The sequence below is a fragment of the Physella acuta genome, unplaced genomic scaffold, assembly GCF_028476545.2.
Source record: "Physella acuta isolate Inbredline_101_S28 unplaced genomic scaffold, ASM2847654v3 ptg000049l, whole genome shotgun sequence".
NCBI classification, from domain to species: Eukaryota; Metazoa; Mollusca; class Gastropoda; family Physidae; genus Physella; species Physella acuta.
Genome location: NW_026731569.1, coordinates 737,427 through 753,306, shown reverse-complemented (window position 1 = coordinate 753,306; position 15,880 = coordinate 737,427). Strand labels below are relative to the sequence as shown.

Sequence of the window (15,880 nt, the reverse complement as noted above, 5' to 3'; positions counted from 1 at the left end):
AATTTATTTCAAGCGTATTGATCACATGTTTTAAAAAACCCAACCCAATTTATGTCAACCCACGCCCCTGCTCGGCTGGACAATAAACGTCATTAAGTATTGATTAGAGCAATAATTAGCTCACACGCGACGTATATGATTTAAAATAGGACCATCTTTGTAAGCACGCTATAAAACATCTTTTGGATCTCCTACCAGGGGACATCAATCATTCCCCCCCCCCCGTCCATAGGGTCTCCACGTCGATAACCCTTACCCACGGGTCAAGGAGCAATAAAGCAAGCCCTAAGGTGGCCAGATAAATAACACGAACTGGGCTCATAACCATAACCCAAGGGTCGACACATTAATTACCTTAACTTATAGTCACTAGCTATCAGAAGAGTCATGTCGTTAATTAATTTTGCTTTAAATAATGTGGGAGACGAACTCAAATTTATGAATTTTCTGTAAGATTTGAATAGATTTGTGGATTAACTGATGAAGTTTTACAAAGGCATGTCCAATGCATGATTTGAATAGATTTGTGGATTAACTGATGAAGTTTTACAATGGCATGTCTGATGCATGATTTGAATAGATTTGTGGATTAACTGATGAAGTTTTACAATGGCATGTCTGATGCATGATTTGAATAGATTTGTGGATTAACTGATGACGTTTTACAATGGCATGTCTGATGCATGATTTGAATAGATTTGTGGATTAACTGATGAAGTTTTACAATGGCATGTCTGATGCATGATTTGAATAGATTTGTGGATTAACTGATGACGTTTTACAATGGCACGTCTGATGCATGATTTGAATGGATTTGTGGATTAACTGATGAAGTTTTACAAAGGCATGTATGATGCATGATTTGAATGGATTTGTGGATTAACTGATGAAGTTTTACAAAGGCATGTATGATGCATGATTTGAATGGATTTGTGGATTAACTGATGAAGTTTTACAATGGCACGTCTGATGCATGATTTGAATAGATTTGTGGATTAACTGATGAAGTTTTACAATGGCATGTCTGATGCATGATTTGAATGGATTTGTGGATTAACTGATGAAGTTTTACAATGCAATGTCCAATGCATGATTTGAATGGGTTTGTGGATTAACTGATGACGTTTTACAATGCAATGTCCAATGCATGATTTGAATGGATTTGTGGATTGACTGATGAAGTTTTACAATGGCATGTCTGATGCATGATTTGAATGGATTTGTTGAATAGATTATGAAGTTCTACAATGCCATGAGTCCAGCCTGTGAAGGAACTAAGAACGAGATAAGAACACGTCTCATGGGTTATCTGTCCCTGAGCAAGCACTGCATTATTGTTAAGATAAGCCATAGACTGGTCTGTTATCAGGGGGAGGGAGGGCTGGGGTGGGGGGGGGGGGGGATCGGGGATCTTGACCGTTATTTGATGTAAACATCCATGATGACGACATCAACTGCTGATGAGCTCTGGGTGCTGTTAACACGGCCAATGAACAGTCAGACAGCTCTTATGCACAGACAGACAGCGCTAATGGACAGCCATACAGCTTTGTCTGACAACCAGACAGCCCTGAAGGACAGTCAGCAAGGCCCATCTAGCGGGGTGTCCCTGACGCAGGTCGACCTGTACCTGAACATGCTTGTCTCCCCCTGCCTGATTGTCTGCAGCTGTGTGGGAAACGCCCTGGCCATCGTCGTGCTACAGCGCCGGTCGTTCCACAACCTGCCCATGGCCGTCTACCTGACCTTCTTGGCACTGGTTGATGCTGGCACCGTCACAACTGGACTCCTGCCTCGGTTTATCCTGGCTGCTACAGGTAAATACATTGTTTTACCTGGCTGATACAGGTAGTTACGTCATTGATCTTAAGTGAAAAATATAGTTACGTCACTTATCCTAGCTGGTACTGATCATCAAGTCATTTTTCCTATCGAATACGGGTAGTTTTAAGTACCGCACTCTATGTCTGAACGCCGGTGTATCGATAAACTACTATTGTATCGAGCATTTTCTGTCGGTATCTACACCTTTTATACTGACTAAAATTCAGCTTTTTTTCTCTCGGTATTTGCACTAACTAAAGTATAGCTTTTTTACTTTCTCGTATATACGAAGTATAGAGAAAGTATTGTAATCGTGCACAAAAATCAATTGAAATTTTAACAATTTTCACCGTATTACACCTCAGTCCTTCATCACATCCGAAGTATAGAGGACTTATTTTAATCGGGCAAAAATTATCAATCCAGATTTATCAAAATTAAAAGGTTTTATGCGTAATCCAGTCTGAAAAACTGGGCTTTGCTATTCTGTCCGTATGTCTGTGTGTCTGTCTGTCTGTCCGTGTGTAAACACGATAACTTGAGTACCGTTACAGCTAGGTTGATGAAATTTCATATATAAGTATTTTATCAAAATCGTAGATCCGTATCAACTTTTGAGCGATTTCCGACAACCGGAAGTGGTACTTTTTCTATTTTGAAATTTTAAAAAGCCTGTAACTTGAGTACTATTTCAGATAGATAAATGAAATTTCACATGTCAGTAAAAGATCTAATCCTCTACCTTCTGTTAAATTTTGAGTAATTTCCATTGACCGGAAGTAGTAATTTATGCTACTTCCGATTTCTCAAAAAACTAATGTAAATTTTTAAAGTACTAATAATATTGCGCACTATTATGCACTTTTTTTATTTTGCGTTCACTTGGTGTGCAATTCTTTTGTCTACGAGATTTTATTCTATTTTTAAAACTTTAAGTATTTAAAATGGATTAAAAATCATGTCTATAGCCCGAGTTCCCATCCCCTGTTGTTTTATATATAAGAATATTCGAGAAAGTTTAGGGGAGATCACTCCCGGTTTATTTCTGACTGTATTTACACTAACTAATAAATAGCCTTTTCTGTCGGTATTTACAATAACTAAAATATAGCTTTTTACTTTCTCGTATATACGAAGTATAGAGAAAGTCTTGTAATCGTGCAAAAAAAATAAATCGAGATTTTTACAAATCTCGACGTTTTACACCTTACTGATACGGAAAAACATAATTTTGCAATCTTGTCCGTATGTCTGTGTGTCTGTCTGTCTGTCTGTCTGTCTGTCTGTCCGTGTGTAAACACGATAACTTGAGTACCGTTACAGCTAGGTTGATGAAATTTCATATATAAGTATTTTATCAAAATCGTAGATCCGTATCAACTTTTGAGCGATTTCCGATAACCGGAAGTGGTACTTTCCCTACTTTGAATTTTTCAAAAGCCTATAACTTGAGTACTATTTCAGATAGATTAATGAAATTTCACATGTAAGTAAAAGATCTAATTCTCTACCTTCTGTTTAATTTTGAGTAATTTCCGTTGACTGGAAGTAGTACTTTACGCTACTTCCAATTTCTCAAAAAACTAATGTAAATTTTAAAAGTACTATAATATTGCGCACTATTATGCGCTTTTTTATTTGGCGTTCACTTGGTGTGCAATTAATTTGTCTACGAGATTTTATTCTATTTTTACAAGCTTTTATTTAACTCACTTCCTCTGTCTGTCTGTCTAGACGGAAACGCAGGAGTGAAAATTCGGACAGTTCTACTTGACCGATACGATTCAAAGTTAGCACGTGGGTCAAGACATGAAGACAATACAATCTGAAACTAAATTTGATTTAATTGGATGCCTAATTAATTTTTTATGAATTAATTACAATTTGGACCGAATTAGTAGGCATGTCTAGCCAACCACACCACACGCGTCATCACCTTCAATAGTTGCGCCATCACGTAATGGCTGCGTTCAAAAACCATTGCGCGCCTACTGAACGTGATGTTCAGTAGGCGCGCAATGGTTTTTAGTCATGTAACTCTATTGTAAATAAAACATGTAAAGTACTGAAAAAAAAATTCATAAAAAACGTTTTAATAACAAGCTTTTATGTAATGATGCACTAAAAAGTAGAAAATAAATTATAGACTACTATTTAAATAACTATAAAGAAAAGCGTGGGTGTCTTCCTTAACATTAGTAAAGGTATCCAATAGATACTAAAGTGACCCACGCTTTTCTTTATAGTTATTTAAATAGTAGTCTATAATTTATTTTCTACTTTTTAGTGCATCATTACATAAAAGCTTGTTATTAAAACGTTTTTTATGAATTTTTTTTTAAACTTTAAGTATTTAAAATGGATTAAAAATCATGTCTATAGCCCGAGTTCCCATCCCTTGTTATTTTATATATAAGAATATTCGAGAAAGTTTAGGGGAGATCACTCCCGGTTTATTTATGTCGGTATTTACATTAACTAAAGTATAGCTTTCATCGGTGCCTTTACACTTACAGGAACAATGTATATATTCTTAAAGTGACGAAAATTATTTTTCTCTATGTATGAATAGACAAAAGATTTGATAAAATTCACTGAAGTGTTGGGAGGGTGTCAGTAGCCTTTGTAGCTAGTGTTGGTGAGAAAAAAATAAGGAAAATTGATGAAGTTTGTATTGTGTGTTTTTAGAGCAGGACGAAAAACCTTGAGTTTAAGTGTCATCATTTTAAAAGAGCATTTTTGTATTGTATATTTTTGTATTGTATCTTTTTGTATTGTGTATTTTGTGTTGTCATGCGCATGTCACTATTGTTGTGTCCACATACAACCGACCGCCATGTTTTTCTTCAGATTACGACATCCGAGGCGGGAGTGAGCGCAGCTGTCAACTGCACGTGTTTATCATGTACCTGTTCACCCAGCTTAGTGCCTGGACGCTGGTCATCGTCACGTGCGAGAGGGTGGTGTCCATCGTACGGCCACACGACATCCGCTCCCTGTGCACCAAGGTCAAGTCCGGCTTCTTTATCGTTGGCGCCATCTTAGTCGTGGGCTCGACCAACATCCCCATCTTCTTCGTGCTGGGCAAGTCCCTGCACGTCCGCAAACCCCAGCAGTTGGACAACGTGAGCAACGCGACACTCGTCTACCGCACGTGTGTCGTCAAGCCAGACTCCGGTACCAGCACCGCCATCTTCTTCACACTTCAGTTCCTCAAGCAATGCCTGCTGCCATTTGTAATCATCTTAATCCTCAACGTGATCATCATAGTCAGCCTGGTGAGGCGACGTCACGCTCTACGGAGCAGCCTCCAGGAAGTGACGTGTGAGACGATGGATGACGGCGTGGAGGTCCGCACAAAAACCGGGCTCAAGAAGGTCGTCTCCCGGCGTGACGCCTCCCTCTCCGTCATCTTGGTCACCGTCAATGCCGTGTTCCTTGTCTGCACTTTCCCGATCGGGATCTACCAGCAGATTGTCCCCGCCATACCGGAGAGGGAGATGGACGACCCGGGGGAGGTGCTCACTTACACTGTGCTTGTCATGGTACTCTATCTCAACAACACGCTCAATTTTCTGCTCTATTACGTCACGGGTTCTAAATTTAGAGCAGAGATAAAGTCTTTGTTTGCTTGCCGTCAGAGCTGATGCCTAAAGTTCTTGCCGACAGATCTCACGGCTAAAGTTCTTGTTATCATAAAGTAGTTTATGTTATTAAAATTTATTTTTGCCATCAGGATTTGTATGTGTCTTAATTATAATCAATGTCTAGCGGTATAGAATGTTTCTATAACGTTCTCTTTCCACAATACATTAAGAACGTACATTATAAACAAATAAACGTTCTAGATAAAGATCATAAGTACACCAACATCAGCACACCAACACCACTACACCAACACCACTACACCAACACCACTACACCAACACCACTACACCAACACCACTACACCAACACCACTACACCAACACCACTACACCAACACCACTACACCAACACCACTACACCAACACCACTACACCAACACCACTACACCAACACCACTACACCAACACCACTACACCAACACCACTACACCAACACCACTACACCAACACCACTACACCAACACCAGCTCACCAACACCACTACACCAACACCACTACACCAACACCACTACACCACTACACCAACACCACTACACCAACACCACTACACCAACACCACTACACCAACACCACTACACCAACACCACTACACCAACACCAGCTCACCAACACCACTACACCAACACCACTACACCAACACCACTACACCAACACCACTACACCAACACCACTACACCAACACCACTACACCAACACCACTACACCAACACCACTACACCAACACCAACACCACTACACCAACACCACTACACCAACACCACTACACCAACACCACTACACCAACACCACTACACCAACACCACTACACCACTACATCAACACCACTACACCAACACCACTATACCAACACCACTACACCACTACATCAACACCACTACACCAACACCACTACACCAACACCACTACACCAACACCACTACACCAACACCACTACATCAACACCACTACACCAACACCACTACACCACTACATCAACACCACTACACCAACACCACTATACCAACACCACTACACCACTACATCAACACCACTACACCAACACCACTACACCAACACCACTACACCAACACCACTACACCAACACCACTACACCAACACCACTACACCAACACCACTACACCAACACCACTACACCAACACCACTACACCAACACCAGCTCACCAACACCACTACACCAACACCACTACACACACACACCAGCACACCAACACCACTACATCAACACCACTACACCAACACCACTACACCAACACCACTACACCAACACCACTACACCAACACCACTACACCAACACCACTACACCAACACCACTACACTAACACCACTACACCAACACCACTACACCAACACCACTACACCAACACCACTACACCAACACCACTACACCAACACCACTACACCACTACATCAACACCACTACACCAACACCACTACACCAACACCACTACACCACTACATCAACACCAGCACACCAACACCACTACATCAACACCACTACACCAACACCACTACACCAACACCAGCACACCAACACCACTACATCAACACCACTACACCAACACCAGCACACCAACACCACTACATCAACACCACTACATCAACACCACTACACACACACCAGCATACCAACACCAGCATACCAACACCAGCACACCAACACCAATTGTTGAAGGCAACTGTCCATTAAAGGCAGTTTAACGCTAGTATCCACAAGTTCCTAGTTAACAGTGACGGCATATTGGTGAAGTGAAAGAATGTTTCAAAACACCTACAAACCCCATACAAACACCTAACCACCTACAAACACCAACAAACAGCTACAGACACCTATAAACACCTATAAACAACCACTTTTGTAATTTTAATGATATGTTTTTACCTTCTTGTAAAATCGAGCACACAAATTAAAAAAAATTAAATGAGATTTTAACAGTTTTGCCGTTTCACTCAGCCCCGCTGTTTATAAATTGAGATTTTGACACATTGCTAAGTTTTATAACTTTCCGGGGCCGGAAAAACATTGTTTTTGCCATCCCGTCCGTATATGTGTGTGTGTGCGTGTGTTTGTGTGCGTGTCTGTGTGTGCGTGTCTGTGTGCATAAGTGTGTGTGTAAATACGATAACTCGAGTACCGTGTATGCTAGGTTGATGAAATTGATCCATATACTAGCTACGTTTTCTACCGTTAATTTCTGACACGATAAAGATTCAAGGTAACGGCCTCAGCCCACTTTCCAGTTTTGATTTTTTATGTCCGGGAAATAGAATATTGATCATTGCTAGTTTTAGTTATCTCGCTTCTTCTTTGACCTAGTTTGAATGAACACGTTTTCTAAATTTAAAAATAAATAAAGCGGGAGTGATCTCCCCTAAACTTTCTCAAATATTCTTAGATCACACTATTGGGGATGGTAATTCCAGTGCAGCCGGTATATGGGGTCGTCCATAAATGACGTCACACTCGGAGGGGGGTCGGTAATTTTGTGACGATATTTGATGAGGGGGGAGGGTCAGATGGTGCGACGTCACACTTTTTTCATTATAAAAAAGAAATGTTAGAAAACGAATTTTAGACGTTATTTCGAGTTTTAGAAAACTGTTTTAATAGGAATTGATTAAAATACTCTATTTTGACAGATTTCAGACAAGAGTTTGGAAAAATATCGATGTTTTAAGAAAAATTCAACCAATTTTGAGGGGGGGGGGGTTGTAGGCTGAGGTGTGACGTCATTTTAGGGGGTGGTCTGACTTTTTGTGACGACGTGTGACGGAGGGGAGGGGGGGGGGGGAGTTAAAAATCGTCAAAAAAGCGTGACGTCATTTATGGATGACCCCCTATAGACATTTCTTTTTAAATCAATTTTCAAACACTTACATTTCTGCTTTCTCGTATACAGAGTATAGAGGAAGTATTGTAATCATGCACAAAAATCACATGAAGTTTTGACAGTTTTCATCGTTTTACACCTCAGTACTTCATTGTATGTAGTATATGGGACTTATTTTAATCGGGCAAAATTATAAATGCAGGTTTATCAAAATTTAGGCGTTCTTTGCGTAATCTAGTCGTAAAAACTGGGCTTTGCAATTCTGTCCGTATGCCTGTGTGTATGTCTGTGAACACGATAACTTGAGTACCGTTGGAGCAAGGTTAACGAAATTTCATATATAAGTATGTTTGTCTGGTGCTGTATTTATATGTAGCTAAGGAATTTTTTTCTTATTATTTACGTATATACGAACATGCGGATATATAAATTATGACAATATTATTTAATAGCTTGTTTAATTCATTGAAAATACGTCATTGATTACTACAGCTAACATTGAATGGCTGAGTTTGAAAGCTTTTAATTCAATAGCAAGCTTTTTCTGTTTTCTTACAACCTCTCGTCTGCTCCTGTGATAAGCCAGACGTCAATAGAGCCCGGATGTTGGGTCAGCTGCATGCTGGGAGATAATTACTCAACAGGCTAGTGTTAGGGTGATACAGCACTTGTCACTTTCTCAACATGTGGTCACCTGCCACATGTCCCACATAACTTCGACACCTGTTCCACACAACGACGTCATTTGTCCCACATAACGACGTCACTTGTCCCACATAACGATGTCACATGTGGACACATAACGACGTCACTTGGCCACATAACGACGTCACTTGTCCCACATAACGACGTCACTTGCCCCACGTAATGACGTCACTTGTCGAACATAACAACGTCGCTTGTCCCACATAACGACGTCACTTGTCCCACATAACGATGTCACATGTGGACACATAACGACTTCACTTGGCCACATAACAACGTCACTTGTCCCACATAATGACGTCACTTGTCCCACATAACGACGTCACTTGTCCCACATAACGACGTCACTTGTCCCACAAAGTGATATCACTTGTCCCACATAACGACATCACTTGTCCAACATAATGACGTCACTTGCCCACATAAGGACGTCACCTGTTCCACATAACGACGTCACTTGCCCCACATAACGACGTCACTTGTCCCACATAACGACGTCACTTGTCCCACATAACGACGTCACTTGTCCCACATAACGACGTCACTTGTCCCACATAACGACATCATCTGTCCCACATAACGACGTCACTTGTCCCACATAACGACGTCACTTGTCCCACTTAACGACATCACTTGCCCCACATAACGACGTCACTTGTCCCACATAACGACGTCACTTGTCCCACATAACGACGTCACTTGTCCCACATAACGACATCATTTGCCCCACATAACGACGTCACCTGTCCCACATAACGACGTCACTTGTCCCACATAACGACGTCACTTGTCCCACATAACGACGTCACTTGTCCCACATAACGACGTCACTTGTCCCACATTACCTGACCGCTGATATGTTAATTAAACACAGACAAAACTTAAACACAGGCCCCCACCACCTGCCCCGACCCCCAGGATAGGAGCCCGGGTCAGGCCAGGAGCAGCGTGAACCCTGGGGCCGGCACGACTTTGATGTCCACTCGTTGTTTGCCTGCAACTGTTGTGTAAATCCCCCACTGATGACACAGCTCCGACTTAAGCCCTGATGTAGGCGAGAGCCTTCCTGCCTGTGGCCCAGCCCTCCAGTATATAAGCCCCGGCCCCATGTCTGCCCACAGTTGAACCAGCCTACAGTAGACACCACACACTATGGTCAGCATGGGCTTTCTCACAGCAACTCTTGCATTCTGCCTTCTATTGGGTGAGTTGTCAGCACATTTTCTACTCTAGTGCCTACTTCATACAGGATTAACTCCCCTTAGACTAAAATTATAAACAATATTTCAATGGCTTGTAGTCTTAAAATCTGCTAACTAAAATAATTGTATCTTTTCCAATATTTTATTAAAGTTAAAATTATTTTTATTAGTTAAAAGTAGGTCGTTTAAAAAAAATTAAAATTCTAATTTTTTTTTTATTTTTTGCAAGCAAGTCAGTAAGGAGGAGTGGGGAAGGGAAGGGGTCAAAATACGATTTTAGATTACCTAAGTAATATAATTACTATCCTTATATACCCGTTGTAATTATGTTTAAATTAAGGTTCAACGTTTACCTGATGCTCATTCTTGGATATACGTACTCCATCCTCTGCCAATAATTAACTTCATGACATTTTGTCATTCTACTGCCTCCCTGCCCACTAACTTGATGATCTTATGTCCTTCTGCCCAGGCTCCACTGCCTCCCTGCCCACTAACTTGATGATCTTTTATCCTTCTGCCCAGGCTCCACTGCCTCCCTGCCCACTAACTTGATGATCTTTTGTCCATCTGCCCAGGCTCCACTGCCTCCCTGCCCACTAACTTGATGATCTTTCGTCCATCTGCCCAGGCTCCACTGCCTCCCTGCCCACTAACTTGATGATCTTTTGTCCATCTGCCCAGGCTCCACTGCCTCCCTGCCCACTAAATTGATGATCTTTTATCCTTCTGCCCAGGCTCCACTGCCTCCCTGCCCACTAACTTGATGATCTTTTGTCCATCTGCCCAGGCTCCACTGCCTCCCTGCCCACTAAATTGATGATCTTTTATCCTTCTGCCCAGGCTCCACTGCCTCCCTGCCCACTAACTTGATGATCTTTTGTCCATCTGCCCAGGCTCCACTGCCTCCCTGCCCACTAACTTGATGATCTTTTGTCCATCTGCCCAGGCTCCACTGCCTCCCTGCCCACAGACTTTGAGTACGAGTGTTCTAACCTGCCCGACAACTTCCTGTACTGGTGGGCGTGTGGCTCCTATGGCGTGTGCCGTGGTGGTCAGTACGTGCAGGTGGACTGTGTCAATGGCACCATCTACGACAGACGTGCCGGGGACTGTGTGCCGTAAGTTGTACACCAGCTAGGTCACGTGATGGAGCAATTAGCGTTCTTATATCATAATTACATGCATAGAATTTCAATAATTACATTATAATGGGAAGAGATGAGAAATATATAAACATTCAATGACGTCTGAATGTTGTGGTAAACTGACGTCTGAATGCTGTGGTCAACTGACGTCTAAATGTTGTGGTCAACTGACGTCTGAATTGGTCAACTGACGTCTGAATGTTGTGGTCGCCTGACGTCTGAATGTTGTGGTCACCTGACGTCTGAATGCTGTGGTCACCTGACGTCTGAATTGGTCAACTGACGTCTGAATGCCGTGGTCAACTGACGTCTGAATGCTGTGGTCACCTGACGTCTGAATGTTGTGGTCACCTGACGTCTGAATGCTGTGGTCAACTGACGTCTGAATTGGTCACCTGACGTCTGAATTGGTCAACTGACGTCTGAATGCCGTGGTCAACTGACGTCTGAATGCTGTGGTCAACTGACGTCTGAATGCTGTGGTCACCTGACGTCTGAATGCCGTGGTCAACTGACGTCTGAATGCTGTGGTCAACTCACGTCTGAATGCTGTGGTCACCTGACGTCTGAATTGGTCAACTGACGTCTGAATGCCGTGGTCAACTGACGTCTGAATGTTGTGGTCACCTGACGTCTGAATGTTGTGGTCAACTGACGTCTGAATGCCGTGGTCAACTGACGTCTGAATGTTGTGGTCAACTGACGTCTGAATGTTGTGGTCAACTGACGTCTGAAAGTCTGAATGTTGTGGTCAACTGACGTCTGAATGTTGTGGTCACCTGACGTCTGAATTGGTCACCTGACGTCTGAATGTTGTGGTCAACTGACGTCTGAATGCTGTGGTCAACTGACGTCTGAATGTTGTGGTCACCTGACGTCTGAATGTTGTGGTCACCTGACGTCTGAATGCTGTGGTCATCTGACGTCTGAATTGGTCAACTGACGTCTGAATGCCGTGGTCACCTGACGTCTGAATGCTGTGGTCACCTGACGTCTGAATGCTGTGGTCACCTGACGTCTGAATTGGTCACCTGACGTCTGAATGTTGTGGTCAACTGACGTCTGAATGTTGTGGTCACCTGACGTCTGAATGTTGTGGTCACCTGACGTCTGAATGCTGTGGTCACCTGATGTCTGAATGTTGTGGTCACCTGACGTCTGAATGCTGTGGTCACCTGACGTCTGAATGTTGTGGTCACCTGACGTCTGAATGCTGTGGTCACCTGACGTCTGAATTGGTCACCTGACGTCTGAATGTTGTGGTCAACTGACGTCTGAATGTTGTGGTCACCTGACGTCTGAATGTTGTGGTCACCTGACGTCTGAATGCTGTGGTCACCTGATGTCTGAATGTTGAGGTCAACTGACGTCTGAATGATGTGGTCAACTGACGTCTGAATGCTGTGGTCACCTGACGTCTGAATGACGTGTGCCTCTCTGTCCCCAGCAACACTGAGGTCGTGTCGTTCCCCTGCAACTCTATCCCCCGACAGTGTGAGTCGTACAACGGACCCGGCCAGCGCTATGCCGACCAGGAACACGATCCAGTAGAGAGCTTGCCACCCTGCACGTTCTACTTCACCTGCTCTTATGGCAGATATTTAGGCCACCAGAGGTGTAGTGAAGGTAGGTCGGACATGTCACTATAACCTGACACATTTATCTCGCACACGTCACAAGCTACTTGACACAAGTTCTTGTCATGCCAACATTTTTATTCCACTGCGAAATCATTGTCACGTTACATTTTTTTTAAATATTTAAACGTATAAAAACGTTTATACAGTCGATATGTATTTTAAATACTAAATATACGTTTATATGCACTAAAACAGAAGAAAACTAAAGGGTTTTCTTAAAGGATAATAATGCACAACTATCTACATAACCAAAGAAAAGCAAAATTCATCCATCGGTTCGGTAGGTCAAATAACATTCGCACTGGTGTACTGAAGAACAACGTAAAATGAGTTACATAAAAATACATTAAAAACGTATTAATAACAAGCTTTGACATAATTATGCACTAAAATGGAGAAAATAAATGATTTTCTTTTATATATATATATATATATATATATATATATATATATATATATATATATATATATATATATATATATATATATATTTGCACTATAGTTTGAATAACTAAAGAAAAGCGTAGGTTGCTTCCTAAATTTAGTGAAGGTATCCAATAGTGACCAATGCTTTTCTTTACAGTTATTTAAATTGTAGTGCATACTTATATATTTGAAGAAAATGTATTTAATTTCTTTTTTTAAAGTATAATTATATATAAGCTTGTTATTAAAACTTTTTAATGATTTTTTTTAAACTTTAAAATTGTTAATACAGTAGAGATGCATGGTTAAAAACAATTGTGAACAAACACGAAAAATGTGTATGATAGCGCGGAAAAGAATAATTTACCTTAGAAACTTTAATTTATTCATAAAAAATTATTAACTATTCAATTAAGTCAAATTTGATGTCAGGTTGCATTGTCATCGGGTCTTGACCCACATACCAAGTTTGAAACGAATCGGTCCGTTAGAAGTGTTCGAAAGTTCGTAGTTTTGATCGATGACAAGGAAGCAAGTTAAATAAAAGCTTGTAAAACCCGTGTAACTGTGATCAAACAAACAAAACCTTGCCACATCACGTAACACATCACGTGACACATCACGTGACACATCACGTGACACATCACGTGACACATCACGTGACACATCACGTGACACATCACGTGACACATCACGTGACACATCACGTGACACATCACGTGACATATCGTGTGACACAAGACGTGACACAAGACGTGACACAAGACGTGACACAAGACGTGACACATCACGTGACACATCACGTGACACATCACGTGACACAACATGTGACACAACACGTGACACAACATGTGACACACCACGTGATCCCCACTCTCTGCCCCACCAGGCACTGTGTACGATGAGCCCCAACAACGATGTCTGCCACCTGCCGAGGTCGCCTCTCCTTGTGGAACTATGGTAAGCTTATTGTCGTCTACATACGTATTAGTGTCATTCATTTTTTAGGTACAGTTTGTGTAACTAGTATCATTCATTTTGTAGTTAAAGCTTGTATAATTAGTGTAATTAATTTTGTAGTTAAAGCTTGTATAATTAATGTCATTAATTTTGAAATTATACCCCAGCCTGCAGGCGGCAGACCACTGAGTATACCTGGGGACACAGTCGAGTCCAGACAGGTTAGACTACTCATTCCTTCATATATATATATATATATATATATATATATATATATATATATATATATATATATATATATATATATATATATATATATATATATATATATATATATATATATATATATACTTAATGAAAACGTCAAATGTCAAAAACCTCCAGAGGTTTGTGGACACCCCAGCCCTCACTCCACCTCATGACCACATCATTCATACGTCAGTTGACCTCTCCTCCTCCTCCTGATCCAGTTATTTCTCTCTCATCCAGATGGTCCACCCTGTGACTGACCCTGAGGGTAAGCCTGACCAGCAGAAGTGGCCGTTCACCAACAACAACCGCAACCCACGTAGCGACAACCGGGCCCAGAGACTCAACTACAGATCTGTGGACAAAGCCGCTCCACAGACCAACTTTAACCCCAACAACTTCAACCCTTCTGAGTACGGCATTCACGTGGATGGCAACGACAAATAAATGGAAATCAAATCTATGTGGGACTACCGCCATTACTGGTCTGATCAAACTTCAGATCACTCCCCCACCCCCTAACCACTTCCCCGTCTACCGGCACCTCCATAGCAGTATTGTGTTGCCATTTCCTGACTCATCTTCTTGCGTTTACTCCACCCCCCCCCCCCCCCAGACTTCATTTGTACATCGATGATGTACACACTAGATTTTTAAATAGATAAAATGTTTTTATTGATCGTTTTATCTTACCCAATATTCATAATCTTTGAACTGCAGAAGTTGTTCTAACAAAAAAATTGTATTCACTCACACCATGGCAAACCCCAGCCCTAAAGTCATTGGTTTAACACACTGTACATACCATTCGACTTGAAGTTGTTGACTCGTTGTTTTCTAAAACGTTTTTGAATAAAAAAATATTCTGAACATTAAATCGAGAAGCTTGTTTTGTGTGTTTTGTGTGTGTTTTGTGTGTGTTTTGTGTGCCTGATAAAGTATTTCCGTGAATCTGTGCTCCAGATTTTCTTCAAACCAGAGATCTGATACAATTACTAAATTAACACGCTCAAAACAAGTGTAAATATTCATTGGCGTTGGGGTGGGTTATGATACCAAATGACAGCTATCTCAAGTTAAGCTAAAGTGATCACTCTCACTGCTCTTTGTTTAAAAATACTTCAGGTCAAAAGACCTCTAAATATCTCAAAAGAATGGTTTACAAAATATAAGCTTGGTGTTTGGTGATATTTTTCTACAAACTCATACTCCCGTCAGCACATACACACACACAAACACCCATCCACAT

At 41.5% G+C, this 15,880-nt stretch overlaps 2 protein-coding genes across 2 annotated transcripts; both read left to right on the top strand.

Moving 5' to 3' along the window:
- The first annotated feature begins 1,441 nt into the window (after window positions 1-1,441).
- Window positions 1,442-5,471, top strand: LOC131944872 (uncharacterized). Its single transcript, XM_059305753.1, has 2 exons — window positions 1,442-1,817; window positions 4,675-5,471. Exons 1-2 carry the CDS (start codon window positions 1,442-1,444, stop codon window positions 5,469-5,471), a joined length of 1,173 nt encoding a protein of 390 aa, XP_059161736.1.
- A 4,617-nt stretch (window positions 5,472-10,088) lies between these two features.
- Window positions 10,089-15,508, top strand: LOC131945777 (uncharacterized). Its single transcript, XM_059306399.1, has 6 exons — window positions 10,089-10,210; window positions 11,158-11,329; window positions 12,804-12,982; window positions 14,312-14,382; window positions 14,550-14,603; window positions 14,872-15,508. Exons 1-6 carry the CDS (start codon window positions 10,159-10,161, stop codon window positions 15,076-15,078), a joined length of 735 nt encoding a protein of 244 aa, XP_059162382.1. The 5' UTR covers window positions 10,089-10,158; the 3' UTR covers window positions 15,079-15,508.
- The last annotated feature ends 372 nt before the right edge of the window (window positions 15,509-15,880 follow it).